The 15,524-nt window shown below is 48.3% G+C and overlaps 1 protein-coding gene across 1 annotated transcript; it reads left to right on the top strand.

Moving 5' to 3' along the window:
* The first annotated feature begins 5,221 nt into the window (after nt 1-5,221).
* Nucleotides 5,222-13,513, top strand: Treml4 (triggering receptor expressed on myeloid cells like 4). The gene is made up of 8 exons (XM_036168277.1): nt 5,222-5,284; nt 5,731-5,809; nt 6,026-6,370; nt 7,117-7,167; nt 8,918-8,947; nt 9,186-9,243; nt 11,415-11,538; nt 12,533-13,513. The coding sequence occupies exons 2-8, from the start codon at nt 5,743-5,745 to the stop codon at nt 12,683-12,685; spliced, it is 828 nt and encodes a 275-aa protein (XP_036024170.1). The 5' UTR covers nt 5,222-5,284; nt 5,731-5,742; the 3' UTR covers nt 12,686-13,513.
* The last annotated feature ends 2,011 nt before the right edge of the window (nt 13,514-15,524 follow it).

Below are 15,524 nucleotides of genomic sequence, written 5' to 3'. Positions count from 1 at the left end.
CTAAAACCCACACCAGGTCCAGAGTCTCTCTGTCTCTCTGTCTTCCCTTCCCCTGTAGATCAGGATGTAGCACTTAGCTACTTCTCCAGCACCATGCCTGCCTGCCTCCATGATCCCTGTCCCCATGTTCCTCACCATGATGACAATAAACTAGGACCCTGAAACTGTAAGCAAGCTCCCAATTAAATGCTTTCCTTTATAAGAGTTGCCTTAGTCATGGTGTCTCTTCACAGCCATAGAACAGTGACCAATACATGTGGGAAAACACATTTTAAAAATTAGATTAAAAAAATTTGTGGTGTATGGGTATTTTTCTTGTATGCATCTAAGCACCATGTGAATGCAGTGCCCATGGAGGCCAGAAGAGGGCCTCAGTTTCCCTGGGACTGGAGTTACAGATCATCCTGAGCATCCACCTACCTCAGGTCTTCTGGAAGAGCAGCCAGTGCTCTTAAGCACTGAGCATCTCTCCAGCCACAGAATCCCCTGGGCCAGGACTCGGGACTGTGCACAGTGGAGAAAGTGAACTGAGCTGAGACATGCCTTTGTGGCTCCCTGCTTCCTGACTGTGGCCGTGATATGGCTGCTGTCTTGACTCCCCACTTCAGGGGTCTGTATCCTCAAACTCTGAGCCTAAATCAGTGCCTTTTCCCTTAAGCTGCTTTTGTCTGCACATCTTATCACAGAAATGAAAAGAAGCTAATAAACTTTCCTTCCGGCCTTTCCCTGAGCACAGTTCTTCCCTCACAGCACCCTGTACCTACAGAACAGTGCGTTTGCTACGCTGGATGAGTTTTCACAGATATTACTATCAGCTGAGACTGGCTTCTCTAGGGTCTACTCTTGGTGTCACATACTCTGTGGATACTGACAAATGTGTAATGATGCATCTCAATGTTATATCATGAAGAAGATTTTCATTTTCCTAAATACCTGGTGTGGTGACTAAAAAAAAAAAAAAAAAAAAAGACTTACTGTGTGTGTGTGTGTGTGTGTGTGTGTGTGTGTGTGTGTGTGTGTGTATTTGTGCACGTGGATGTCTGAGGAGGCCAGAAGAGGGTGTCAGATCCCCCTGAAACTGGAGTTATAGGTGGTTGTCAGCATACGTGTTGGGAACCAAACTCTGGTCCTCTGTAAGAGCTGCCAGTGCTCTTCCTTAACTGCCTCAATCTCCTGTGTGGCAACGTTTGAAAGAAATGACATGTGATTCCAATACTAACTTCAGCTCCATAATTAGGGTAGGGAAGGAAGGCTGAATTTGCAATTAAATTAAATTAAATTAAAAAAGGGCTGTAGCCCTCCCTTTGCCTAGCACTGAAGAGCTCTGGGCCTGATTTCCAGCACTGTAAACCAGAACAAACAGTTTCTCCCCCAAAGTTCTCCATCTTAGTCCCTCAGAAGGACAAGAGGGCAGCTGGCTTTCTAAACTGTTTTGCTTTGACATCTCCATCCTTCAGCAGTTGTATAGGAGGTCTGTAGTTGGAGATCTCTCCAGGTGCCACCAAGCCCCCGTGGTCCCACAACCCACTTATAAAATAATCACTCAGACGCTTATATTACTGTATATAAACTGTATGGCTGTGGCAGGCTTCTTGTTATCTACTTCTTCCATCTTAAATTAACCCATTTCTATTAATCTATAACTTGCCACGTGGCTCTGGCTTACCTGTACCTTACATCTCACTTGTCATGGCGGCAGCTGGCAGCTCTCTCTGCCTCCACCTTCCACTTCCCAGACTTCTCCTCTTTGTTTGTCCCCCACCTATTCTTCCTGCCTGGCTACTGGCCAATCAGTGTTTAATTTTAACCAATCAGAGCAACACATTTGACATACTTGAACATCCCGCAGCAGAGGTCCATAGGGAGTGGAGCAGAGGCAGAAGGCCAAGCAAGAAGATGGATGTTCTGACAGCTCATGGGGTCCCAGCTGGTACTGCAGGCTTGCCAATGAGAGCCTGGGTTTCCTAGATGTGGTGTGCACACACCTTTCCTGACTGGTTGCTGCTGACCTTCACTCTCTTAATGTTGATGGTTATCCTGATTATCCTTAACTATCAACCCAAAGTGACCTGGAGTCATAGAGAGTGTAAGCATTGCAGCTCGGATGGAAAGTATCCTAGTAGTGGGGAGCCAAGGATTACCATGAAGTCACCATAAGTGAGGCAGCTTATGGCCCTGCTCCAGGGAAGTATTTCCCCAGTGTAACAACTCTGCCCTGGCAGGGAAGGGTTTCCCCAGCAAAGCTGTTACAGCTCTGCTCAGATCTGCCAGAGTGAAACAACTATGCTCCTCTGCTAGGGCCAGGTTTCCCTAGGAGAAGTGTTACAGTTCTGCTCTCCTCTGCTCCACTCTAGCGAAGGAAGATGGTCACCCAAACCTCATTCAAGAGATTTGTTGGGAGGGAGGAATCTAGGAGGGTGGCTGGCTGCCTCTGCCAGGGTGGAAAAAGGCAGCTCCCCACTTAACAGGTACAGGGCTTATATAGGGCTTCTTAAGGGTGGAGTTTTTCCAGGGTGAGGATTTTCAGGGTGGGAATTGGTCAGATTTCAATCCCTGATCTTGGACAAGCTCAGAGATTGGCTGCATTTCCTGCTGAGGGATTGGTTGGTTTCCTGCTGAGGGATTGGTTGGTTTCCTGCTGAGGGATTGGTTGGTTTCCTGCTGAGGAATTGGTTGGTTTCCTGCTCAGGGATTGGTTGGGTTTTGTGCAGAGTTGGTCAGGGGCAGGGTGTGGTCTTTAGCCCTGGTTTCAAGGGTAAAGTGTGTTTCTTTCACTGGCTCTTTTACACTACATAGAGGACAGCCTCACTTGAGGAACTGCTTGGATCAACTTGGCCTGTGAGGATTGCCTTGGCTGCTGCTTGATGTAGGAAAACCTAGTCCATTGTGGGTGGCACCATTCCCTAGGAAGGGGTTTCTGAGCAGGATCAAAACAGAGAGCTGAGCACAGGCAAGCAGTGGTGCATCTATTCTCTCTCTGCTCTTGACTGTGGATGAGATGTGACTAGAGGCATGAGTGCCTCCTTTGACTTCCCCAGTGACAGCCTGTCACTGGGGAATGTCAGCAGAATAAACCTTTCCTCCTCTAATTTGCTTTCGGTCAGGGTAGTTCAGAGCGGAAACAGAAATGAAACCAGAGCACTTTTCAATCAGCGAACTGTCAGCACAGCTCTGGCTCCAAACTCCAGACACACTGGGTGATTTTCTCCCCACTCACGTACTCCAGGTTCAAGTCTTACACACATGTTTGATGACTAGAGCCCTAAGTACCAGAACTCACACTGGTTCTCCTGCCTCTGCCTGTCATGGTCAAATGGGACTGAGAGACATGGAGGAGATTAGGAATGCATACATCTGTGTGTGTATGTGTGTGTGTGTGTGTGTGTGTGTGTGTGTGTGTGTGTAATTGCTTGAGACTGTTTGATCACAAGTCCTATGACTTAATGAGTGGTTTACCCCATCGATGGGCAGCCCACACATAGGCAGCAGGTGTTACATTCCTTCTCCTTCAGTAAAGATACGTATGTAAATATTTCAGATATATCCCAACACTCTGAAATTACTATAACAAAATATGTAGACTGGTTACTTTATAAACAAATTTACTGAGGCTTAGAAGATGGCACCGTTGTTAGTTTTTTGTTACTGTAATAAGATACCCGAGGCAGTTACTTTATAATGGTTTATTTAACAAATGCATCTAAAGTCTCAAAGGCATGAGACTTTTACCTTTACAAGAGGTAAAGCCCTCAAATTTGATAGTATTGAATGTTAGGAGTCTATTATGATTATGTCACCCAACAAGAGCCAGAGAGAGGGAGGAAGGGACGGAGGGAGAGAAAGAGAGGTGGGGGGGACGCTGGGATCCCATCATTACCACCCAGGGTATGCTCCAGTTGTCCTAAGGACCCCATGCCTGACTTCTAAAGGCTCCACACTCCCTGGACTAAACTTCTGATCCTCCCACCTTTAGGAGCAAGTGTACATCATGTGCAGATCATAGCAGGGCTCTGGGGTAGACTATGCCTTGCTCTATTTCACAAGGACACCAATCTCATCCATGAGCATGGAACCCGTGACCCTGTCAACTCCTCAAAGGCCCTACCTCTTTCAGAGCTAAGTTTCATTACATGACTTTGGTGGACACGGACATTCAGTCCCCCATAGTGGAATTGTTGTACCCGCATCACGAGACCCCCAAGCAAGACCACCACAGAGCCGATATACGATACAAAACACACAGGGCTTTATTACAAGCTCGGGCTTGGTCTGCATCCAACACACTGGCTAGCCAGATGAAGGAGGATGCCTTTGAGCTCTCAGGGTGAGGGGTTTTAAAAGAGAAAAACCACAAGCAGGGTGGTACAAGTCTTAGCATCATATGATTGAGTGAAAGTACTTTTGAATTTACTGGTTGTGGGCTACAGTTATCACTTTGGGGACAGGCCTGGACAAGTCCCAGGCTTTGTCCTTGAGCTGCCATGTGGGCTGGCTGTCCTGGCATGTACTGACTGTGGGGCCTGACTCAGTGGCCCAGGCTCTGTCCTTGAGTTGCCATGTGGGCTGGCTGGCCTCAAATGTTCACATTGACCCATGCACGTAGCTCTAAGTTGGTGAGGGGTCCCAGACAGTAAACACCTGGCTGAACCTTGAGCGGTCAGAGTATGTGCAGAAAGGGAGCTACTGCAGGGACTATGTCTTTTGTTCATGGCCCTCCCAGAAACTGCTTGCTCAAGTCTCAGGAAACTGAAACTGAGGCCTGATCTCTGAGAGAAGACTGAGCAGTCTGTTATGGCGTCTGCTTGATCCTTTCAGAATCCTTGCACGTGGGAGGCATTGGTCTCACCCAGGGGTTTATCTCCTCCACCATCTTCCTACATTAACCTGGACTTGTGAGTATTTTATGTTTTTATTGCCAGATTGTTCCAGCATGGGTCACCACTTCTTCCACACATTTTTGCACGTGGGATTTTTGCATGTGGGATTTTTGCATGAGAGATTTTTGCAGGAGATGACTTTTCATTGTTCCACTCACTCATGTGTCCCTTCAACAAGCACCAGTTGACATGGTCATGAATTCCCCCACTTCCTTTCCCACCCCTAAGTGATCCTGACTTCCCCTCTGATAATCCTCCTCAACACTCTTTTACCTCCTGCTAGCCCCCCACCCCCACCTTTCCCAGGGACCATCCTTACAGCCTGGCATTGGAATCTGGTGGCTCACAAACCATCCAGGATAAAAACACATTGTTGTCCGGAGTGAGGTCCCTGACTTCTCTTGGGGGTGAGTATACCCAGGACTCTTCATACGCCTCTAGGGGCCTTTGACCTTTCTCACGGAAAAAGAAAAGAGGAACGGGCCTCTTACTTCACATAGGTTCTTTTTTGGTTTGTTTTGTTTTTAACATTTTTTTTTGTAGCAATAATGAAGGAATGTGATTGATGGATGGTGTGGAGTGGCTGAGATGGGGATGGATTGAGCAAAAGGAGGACCAGGGGTTGGGGCAGGGCTGAGGTATGAAGGCTAGAGATGGACCTGCAGCTGGGGCTCCCCAGTCCAGACCTGGCAACTGTTCCTGTCATGGGTCCTCAGAGCCCGCCTACCCAGGTCAACTACTTCCCCAATCAAAGCCCTGCTCCTTCCTTAAGTCTTTCGGCCCACAGATGCTGAGACACGGGGAGACTGTTGCCCCCGTCCCAAGCTCCCCTTCTCCTCTCCTCCACTGACAGAATCAAGGGGGTATGGCCTGGAGGTGCTCACAAGTACTACTGGCCCCGGTGCTGCTGCTGCTGCTGCTGCTGGCCTCAGGTGAGATGGTTCTCAAGGGGTTGAGAAGTGGGATGAAGGGACAAGGCTCAGGCAGGAATCAAGCTGACCCTGTGACCACGGACGGCTTCCAGTGACCAGGGATGACCTCCGGGCCATGCTAGGAGTCTGGGTGCTAAAAGTCATCGCCTCTCAGCTTTCCCAACCCTGTAAATAGACGTATACAGTAGGGGGTCTGATGGAGGGTTTGTTGTCCAGGTGTCTGGGGGTCGACAGTTGTGTCTGAGGAACTTCATACAGTGGTAGGACAGGACGTCTCCGTGCGATGCCAGTATAAGCCTGAAGCAGGGCCTTATGTGCCAAAATCATGGTGTCAGCAGACATCTCCAAATAAATGCAACAGAGTGGTCACAACATCTGAGCCTCGGAGAGCAGTCAAAGAGTCACAACACACAATCTGGGACGATCCTGAAGCTGGCTTCTTCAGCATCACCCTCACCCGGCTCACGGAGAAGGACTCGGCATTCTACTGGTGTGGACTATATGACGCTTCCCGAAATGTAATCAAAGTTCTCAGAAACATCAGCCTGGTGGTGTCTCAGGGTAAGGCCTTTATATAACCCCTCTCCTAGGGACCAAATGAAAATACATATCACTTATCCCTTGCCTCTGTTGTCCCCAGTCCTGACACCTGCTCTGACTGAGGAGAGTGAGATGCCCTGTCCCCTGAGGCAACTTCTTATTGTGTCATTTCTGGCTCTGGCACTGAGAAACAATGTCTGAGTTTCATGGGGGCAGGGATCTGGAGTCTCTCCCACCCTTGCTTATTTTAGCCTGGCATGGTGCAATTTTAATGCCAACATTTGAGAGGCAGAGGCAGGCGGATCTCTATGAGTTAAACATGAACCTGGTCTACAGATGTGAGTTCCAGGATGGCCAGAGATATTAGTGAGACTTTGTCTCAAAAAAAAAAAAAAAAAAAAAAAGAATGTTTTTATTTTATGTTATGTGCACTCACAGGCACATGCCATGTGTGTGCCAGTGCTATGGAGGCCAGAGCATAGGATCCCCTTGGGGCTAGAGTCACAAGTGGCTGTGAACCACCCAGTGTGGGTGCTGGGAACTAAACTCAGTTCCTCTGCAGGAGCAGTCTGAGTTCTCAATGGCTGAGCCGTCTCTGACTCTTTTTCACACAGGCACACCTGTGCAGACCTGAGGTGCAGATCACTCCCAGCCCAAGGCACCCTCAAAGAGCTGCTCTGAGCTCCCCTATATCTTGTCACTGTTTGGGGGTCAGATAGGATTCTCCTTTCACTACTCCGCAAGGTCATCATCTTTTTCTCTTACAGTTTTGTCCACTCTTCCTCCACCGACCAGCATCTGGCTCCAAACAAAGATGGGTAGGTTTTTGAGGAGCAAGGTGGATGGCCAGGTAACCCGGGGAGCCTGAGATTCAATGGAGCCTTCCCTGTGGGTGGATCCCCTAGGGCCTGGGCAATGGGGACATCGAGAGATGAAGTGTGCTCTCCGGTCCAGCACCGCCCACGTCCCACGGGGAGGCCAGATTTGAATTAAGCATAAAGATCCCAGCTCCAATCTGAGCCAGTTTAAAAATGACACCGAATCAAAGCACAGCATACAAATCGCCAGGGATATTCTCCACATCACTAACAACTGGGGAACTGTGCAAAATGCAGTGAGCGACCCCCCACTGTAGTAAGAATCACTCTCCCCCAAAGACAAAGGTAACGGGTGCAGGAAGCCTGGAGAAAGGGAGCTCAGCGGCTAGTGGGAGTGTAAGTTAGCATAGTGGTTCTGAAGACAGCCTCCAAGTTCTGTGTCCTGCCAGCCGGTGGTCCCAGCCCTTGGGAGGTAGAGGCAGGTGGATCACAAGTTCACCATCTTGAGCTATGCAGTAAGTATGAGGTCAGCCTGGGCTACATGGAACTCTGACTTTTAAAAAAATTAGCCAGGCATGGTGGCACACTCCTTTAATCCCTGCACTCACGAGGCAGAGGTAGGTGGATCTCGGTGGGTTTGAGGTCAGCTTGTTCTATACAGGGAGTTCTGGGCAGGTCAGAGCTACATAGTGGAACCCTGTCTCAAAAACTACCAAACAACAACAACAACAACAACAAAATGCTGATTTAATAGACATTGGAAACTGATTGGTGGGTACCAGAGGCTGAGAGAAAAATGAGGAATGAGTGATAGGGTGCTGGGCTAAAGAGTATTACGAAGGGGAAAGAGATTCCGATGCTGTGCTCCACTGTAGAGAGACCTTAGACAACAGTAATGTACTATTTATTTTTTATTATTAAAAATTTAGAATATTTACTTATTTTATTTTATATGCATGCATGTTTTGCCTGCATGTGTATTTGTGCAACATGTACATGCCTGGTGCCCTGGAGGTCAGAAGGGAGTGTTAGATCCCCTAGAACTAGCGTTATGGTTGGTTGTGAGCCACCATGTAGTTGCTGGGAAGCAAACCCTGATCCTCTGCAAGAGCAGCCAGTGCTCTTAACTGATGAGCCATCTCTCCAGCCTCTAATCATTTTTAAATGAATAAATGATAAATGTTGAGTACACAGGTTGACTTTGGTTTGAATGTCACACAATATATACAAGAACTGAAACAGCAAATGGCATAGCATAATGTGTAAAGGCCCCTTTAAAAGTTATTGTGGGGGCTGGAGAGATGGCTCAGAGGTTAAGAGCACTGGCTGCTCTTCCAGAGGTCGTGAGTTCAATTCCCAGCAACCACATGGAGGCTCACAACCATCTATAATGAGGTCTGGTGCCCTCTTCTGGCATGCATGCAGGCAGAACACTGTATACATAACAAATGAATGAATGAATGAATTTATTGTATTATTATTATTATTGTAGGTATGAATGCATGGACCATGGTGCACACATGGATTCTGGGGGGACAACCTTTGGGTTGGCTCTCTCTTTCCACTGTAGGTTCTAAGGTTTGAACTCAGGTCTTCAGGCAATCTCAACAGCCCATAAATATGTAAATGTTTTAAGTTAAAGAATTTAGGCTCAGCTACCTCCGAGCCTCCTCCATCTTTCACAGTTTCGCCCCAGACCCCATTCTCCGGTTCATGCATGGCTATTTTCTCTTTCCCCCTCTTACTCCAGAGACAGCCACCAAGCTCCCAACAAGCACAGGTAGGTGTGCCACGGGAAAGGGGGTATCCAGGTGATTGGGGGAGGGTTGGGGTTAGGGGAGGCCAGCCTTTAGGGTTGATGCCCTTATATATGTAAACAAAAAATAAGTATAAGCTAAAAATTGTACCCCTGGCCTGAGGGGCTGTGAGGTGTGCTTCCATCTAGAACCCCTCTCCTCCTCCTCTCATTGGTCTCCGTCCTGGTCACCTGAGTGACCACCGTCTTTGTTTCCTCTTAGTTCTGACCACTTCTCCAGAGGAAACCACCGGCTTTTTCATCAATGGCTCTGAGCACAGGTGAGTCAGGTGTCTTCAGAGGGAGGGTCCTGGGAGAGCATGCCCAGAGAGCTCATGGAGCCCACGAACCAGGGACCCCAGGATCATTCTCAGAATGGCTGGACACTGAGTTCTGCAGATCTCCCTGGTCCGGACATGGGGGTGGAGAAGGGAGGCGAGGGCTGGATGCAGAAGCTGTAGCAAAGACAGTGAGGATCGGAATGAATCAGAATCCCTGAAGGATGGAAAGGAAGAGATATTTGAAGAAAGAATAGACATATACATTTCACAGAATTGCAGGACAAGGGTTTCAGATTACAGACTCATACAGGGCTAGGGAGATGGCTCAAAGATGAAAGAAAGTGTCTGCTATGCAAGCATAAGTACCCGAGTTTGGGTCCCTGGCACCCACATAAAAAGCTGGGTATGGCAGCGTGTGCCTGTATTCACAGTGCTTGGAGGCGGATCTCAGGGACTCAATGGCCAGCTAGTCTCACCAACCAGTGAGCTCTAGGCTAAGAAAGAGACCGTGTCTCAAAAAGTAGATCTTTGAATCCTGCCCCCCACCCCCACCCCGCCACATCCCACCACACCACACCACACATCCATGTAAAGACATTGTCAAGAGGGGAACTAGGAACCATGCCCACAGCACATAGAGCCACAGACAAGCAGACTGACCCCTGTGGACCTCATTCATGACTTGAGAGTGTCAAGATCAGAACATTCTGGAAACTTAGAGATTATCTCCAAAGGAACAAGAATGAGATTCCATATCAAATGTAACAAGATAGCTGAAGCCACCAGGCCCTGTGAGTAAGGAAAGACAGTGAGACTACAATAAATTAAATGGATTTTTTTTTTGAGACAGATATAGTCCTGGCTCTCCTGGAACTCACTCTGTAGACCAGGCTGGCCTCAAACTCAGAGAGATCCACCAGCCTCTGCCTCCCTAGTGCCGAGATTAAAGGCGTGCGTCATCACCACTGGGTTTAAATGGATTTTTTTTTTATGAAGACCAGAGAAACCTGTAAATGTTTTCTTTGAAAAGTCTAGCACACTAGATATACTGCTTCCATATACCAAGATAAAATATATAAACACTTAGTATCAGGGAGGTGGGGCAGGTGGATCTCTGTGAATTTGAGGTCAGTGGTCTACATAGCGAGTTCCAGGACAGTTAGGGCTACTTAATAGAAAGACCCTGTCTCAAAAAATCAATCAATCAATCAATCAACAAAAAGCAGATGAATATCCAGGTGAGGAGGAGAATTTTTATTTTTTTACTTTTTTTCAGAAAACTTTAAAAACACACATCGCAGGGGGTGGAATTAAGCATCAAGGAGGGAAATTCTGCTCAACAAACAACATTATGGGAAACGTTCACAAGCAGATAGCAGACTGAGAAAAATTCATTTTAAAAGGCTAAACACAAATTGCAGCAGTGCATTTCATGGCTCTCAAAGAAAAAGATGGCAGACAACAGAAAGATAGTGGAAGAGAAAATCTGAAAGGCAAACAAGCACGTTCACACCTGCCAATAAGTTAGAAACACCAAGACCACCCCTCACACCTTGACAATGAGCAAAGCAGCCAGGCACTGGGAAATGCTTTCAGCGGGGACTGCTGTGGGCTTCTGAACCCTGAGCACAGTTGGTGGTGGCACAGACCCCTCCCACCTGCGAGAGGGCGGAGCCTCTCGGGTTTCAGAGCCTCTCAAAGATGAGCCACAACTTCACAACCCAAAAGATGAGATCCAGAGACTGCACAGTTCTGGACCAGAGCCTCTAAGGAGCGGACAGGGAAATGACTCAGGTCCCCTTCATAAGTGGCTCTCTGTGGCCTCCTCACTGGCCCGCTGAATTCTGGCCATGTCCTCCCAGCAGACCCGTCTTTCTCTGTGACCGCAGCCGCCCTTGCTTCTGGGCCAGCTTGACGACTTTCTAGCTGACCCGCTGAGGAGGTGCCTTCTCCCAGCTGTTCAAATCCCCAGCCAGAGTTTTCACCCTTCCAACTGGGTTTCTTATAAGTGGGTTTTCTCACAGGCTCACCCCATGGCTCTCATTCCCACTTGCTCCCACTGTCCCTCAGGAGCTCAGGGTGGATCCTTATGCACACAAACTCCAGCTGGGAGCCACTCAGAAGCAGGTGACGTCTCAACCCAGACTCCTCTTTCTGCTCCCTGCCTCCAGAAACCACAGTTCTCTGGCCTGGGTCTCCCCGAGCCTTCCGGTCTTTGTGCAGTATGGACTCCTGCTGTTCAAGAGCCTGATGCTGTCAGTTTGCTGTGTGGTCCTTTGCCGGAGACGCTGCCAGGTGAGTGGCGTGGCTTAGGGTGAGGGTGCTCTGTAGCATCTGGTGAGTGATCCGGGAGAACTATATTTTGAATTTCGAATGAGTGTGTTTATTAAGGACACAGCAACCCAAAATATAAAGGATAAATACCAAGTAGTAGAGAGAGCAAACCATCGTGAAACCGGGAGCTTAAAACATCCAGCAAAACTAAGGAAGCCCTATGGAAGCATCAGTTGGAGTTTCTGACAGAGTCCCCAGCAGAGCAGTGTCTGAAGCCTTGGGTGAAGCTTCCAAAAACAAACAAATAGAAGACAGATACCATCAAATATGGGGCTCACAACACCCAACAAAAACCAGTGGGGGAAGTTGAGGCAGCCAGCTAGTTCCCAGTTGAGCTTTCTCTCCAGGGACCAGCTTCCCATGGCTTCTCTGCCCCTGCACGCTCATATCACAGGGTAAACAATAGTAGCTTCTGGACGTGTTACCTTTTGGCTGGTTTTCACTCCTGGCCTGTTTTTGCCCTGCCACAAGAGTAGGAGGGTCAGGCCACCCGTCCCCAGACAAGAGGCCTTGGAGGACACTTGGAAGCAGACCTGCTTCATTCTGAATGGGGCATGATAGATAGAGCCTCACGTCCAGAGGCAGCTCCTGCACACGCACACTCACGCACCCCCCCCACCCACACATACGCATGCACGCACGCACACCCACACACCAGTGTAATGTATGTTACAGGGGCAATAGATCTGGGGTCACAACTGTCCCAGGGTATATACCTAGGAAGATGCACCGAAGTGTTATTTCTAAGACTCTCTGCCTATTCCTCAGAAATTATCCTCCTAGGAAGAGAGAGGCCTGGCCCTGGATGGTAATCTCTCTTCTGGGTCAGAAGGGCGCAGAAGATGCCTGGAGGAAGGGCTAGGGAGGAAGGACGAGGGTTCCAGATCACAGTCCTGGGGCAGGAGAAGGCGTAGAAAGGCTTTATGTGAGTTTCTCCTCCACCTTTCTTCCTCAGGGGCGTGAGGATATGGCAGAGACAGTGATGATGGAGGCTAAAGAATATCCCAGCCTTCCTGAAGCCTTGGGCACATTTAGCCATATGTCAGGGTGTGAGAAGAATGATTATTCTCCTAACCCTACCCAGTGGCCAGAGCTGCCCAACCACTGAATACTACAACCCTACTGAAACCATCAGGCAAGCCCACAGGAGACAAATCACCAGTGGTGACTGTCACTCTGGCATTGAGCACCCTAAGATCCATGATCCCCACAGCCCAGATCTCCCCCAAGCTGACCACCCATGGGAAGTTAATCTGCACTGGGGTCAGACCCTCTCACAGTCCCCAACACCCGTGCCTCCTCTCCCAGGACTTCCTCATTCTCTCTCCTACCTCTGTTGGCATCACATGCCTCACCGCTCCGTTTCCTGAGTGAGCGACTCACAAGCCCTTTGTATGTCCACTAGTGCCTGAGTCCAGACTCTAGGATTGCATCAGAGTAGAATGCGGAAACATCGTATCCCCTGGCTTCCTCTCCTCTTGCTCAAGATTCCTTAAAATGAGAGAAAAATGACTTAAAGGATAAGATGGGATTAGCTTATTCAGACTACGAACAGAGGAAGCCAAGAAGTTGAAGAAAAAAGATGTTTTTTTTAAGCAGACCCTATACCGACCGCTCCTTCAGCCACATGTAAGAGCTGACCACCAGGGGTCAGTATTGTGCTGGTTTATCAAGAGGCAATCTCACCTTCACAGAGAAAGTCGGCTTATACAAACATGATTATTGATTTGTGCATGTGTGTAGGGGATCCTTTGGGGAAGCAAAAAACAATGTCACGTCCACAAAACAAGAGGAAGCCAGAATGATGTTCAGCACATGTGACGTCCAGTACAGCCTGGACCCTGGACATTCAACATGGACATCTGCCATTGACAGCAACCTTAAAAAGGCCACCACAATGACAGGATGGTTTTTCCTCCCCCCACCCCTCCTTCTTCCCCTTCTCTGTCTCCTCCTCCTCCTGCCTCCTCCTCCTTCTCCTCCTCCTCCTCCTCCTCTTCTTCTTTTTTTTTTGATGTGCGGGAGAATAAAATATAGAAGTTTCTTCACAGATACGTCAATGCACGGCTGTCATCTATCTGTGTCCATATTTTTGCTCCATTTATCATTATCTTCATTTTTTAAAAATTTCCACTTGGTTTCTTCAAACTGAGACCACTACTCGCATTTATGCATTTGATACTCCTTCATTCCACTGAAACCTCACAGAAGTCATTCCTCCCTTGTGACTGTATTTCTTTTTTAGTGTGTGTGTGTGTGTGTGTGTGTGTGTTCGCGTGTGCGTGCACATGAGTGCTGTGTCTGTAGAGGCCAGAAGAGGGCACCAGATCCCCTGGAGCTGGAGTCACAGGCATTAGTGAGCTGCTGGGAGTAAGTGCTGGGAACCGAACCTCAGTTCTCGGTGAGAGCAGTGTGTGCGCTTGACCACTGAGCCGTCTCCCCAGGCCTGTGTCTGTATTCTCAGGTTTCTATAAAATAACCTGATGCACTTTCCCCATCTGTTTCTCTTGCTCAGCCACTGTTTGCCAGTGCTGACATGCACTCTGTTGCGTGTGTGCTCCCCACCCGGGGAGACCCCTGGAACCCAGGGCCTGTGCCGTTACGCCCTCTCACCATCACATTGCAGACAGTTCAGTGGCGGACATCTCCATTATTCTCTTCTAGAACCATTTATGACTTCCTTTACAATTTGTATCCAAAGGAGTTTGTAGGACTTCAGAGTCTAGGCTGCTGGTGCCTCTGGCTTTGTTTCCTGAACCCTAGCAGACAACTAGAGATTGTACTTCCTGTCCATCTACAGAAAGTACACGGCACCATCTATGGATTGGTCTTCCAAGAAGAAAATGGAGGGATGTTGGGAGCACAGAGGTCCTTGTGCCCACAGATCACCAGGGAAAACAGGAACGTTAAGCACACAGAATTGTTATTCCAAAGGAAAGAATGTATAATAACCTGGTTTTCCACCCAAAAGGCTGGGAACTGAAGGTGATTGACAGTCTGGTGATCTATGTTATTGTAGGGCCAGGCCATGTCAAGCTCCCACAGTGAGAACAAGAGGTAGCCCAAATGACCTCTACGCTATCTGCGCGACAGAGACCACTCCAGATCCATCCCTAGGCACTAAAGCTAGTACAGGAAACCTATCTCTAGAACCCATGTTCTTGGAAGAAATAACTTGTACCCTGAGTTGAGTTTCGATATAATTATGCCTCCTTATGTGGATAACAGGAAACTTTTTTCCCAAATTGTACTGTGCTTAAATGTCCTGACAGTGGCACCAAATTCCCGAAGTTTGGCCCAGCCCAGCTAAGTTAGACTTAGAAAGTTAGTTTTCTTTCCTGCTTGTTCACGGGTCATTTCGCTGCCAGCCATGCCACATGCAGGGACCCTACAGTGGGAGAAGCCTCCTGGTGGTGTGCTGCTAAATGGTCATGTCAAGTGCCTCAAAATATTCATATGTATTGATTTGTGCTCTTCCTAACTTTGGTCAGAGAGACTTCTTTCTGCTGTAGAGAGTAGTTAATGCCGAGATTCCTAACTGGTCAAAGAGCTGAGAATATGAAACTAAGAGACTGCTAAGCCCTGATTGGAATATCTGTATTAATCTTTTGCCTCAAGCCTCACAAAATATCATGGGAGAGGGAGCAGGGAAGAAAAGGTAAGGGCTGGGAGGATGGGGAGGAGACCTGTGCAATGCTGTCATTGGGACATGACGGCCACCGTAAACATGAATTCATGGCAGTTAATGTGACCTTCACAGTATCAAACTAGTCAACACTCTGGCATGGACGGGTAGGGAGAGGACTCATGAGGCCCCACCCCTACTGAGAAGTGTTTTTCAGTTGATGGCTGCTGGGGAAGAGAGAATCATTTTTCCTTAGGGTTTGGACACAGATAGGTTGTCCATGCTCCGTGGGGGTGGTTCTCACAACTATACACACAGGAGC

The sequence above is a fragment of the Onychomys torridus genome, chromosome 18, assembly GCF_903995425.1.
Source record: "Onychomys torridus chromosome 18, mOncTor1.1, whole genome shotgun sequence".
In the NCBI taxonomy this organism is placed as follows: domain Eukaryota; kingdom Metazoa; phylum Chordata; class Mammalia; order Rodentia; family Cricetidae; genus Onychomys; species Onychomys torridus.
Note: the sequence above shows the minus strand (reverse complement) of the source record. Positions and strands in the feature narration are given on the sequence as shown.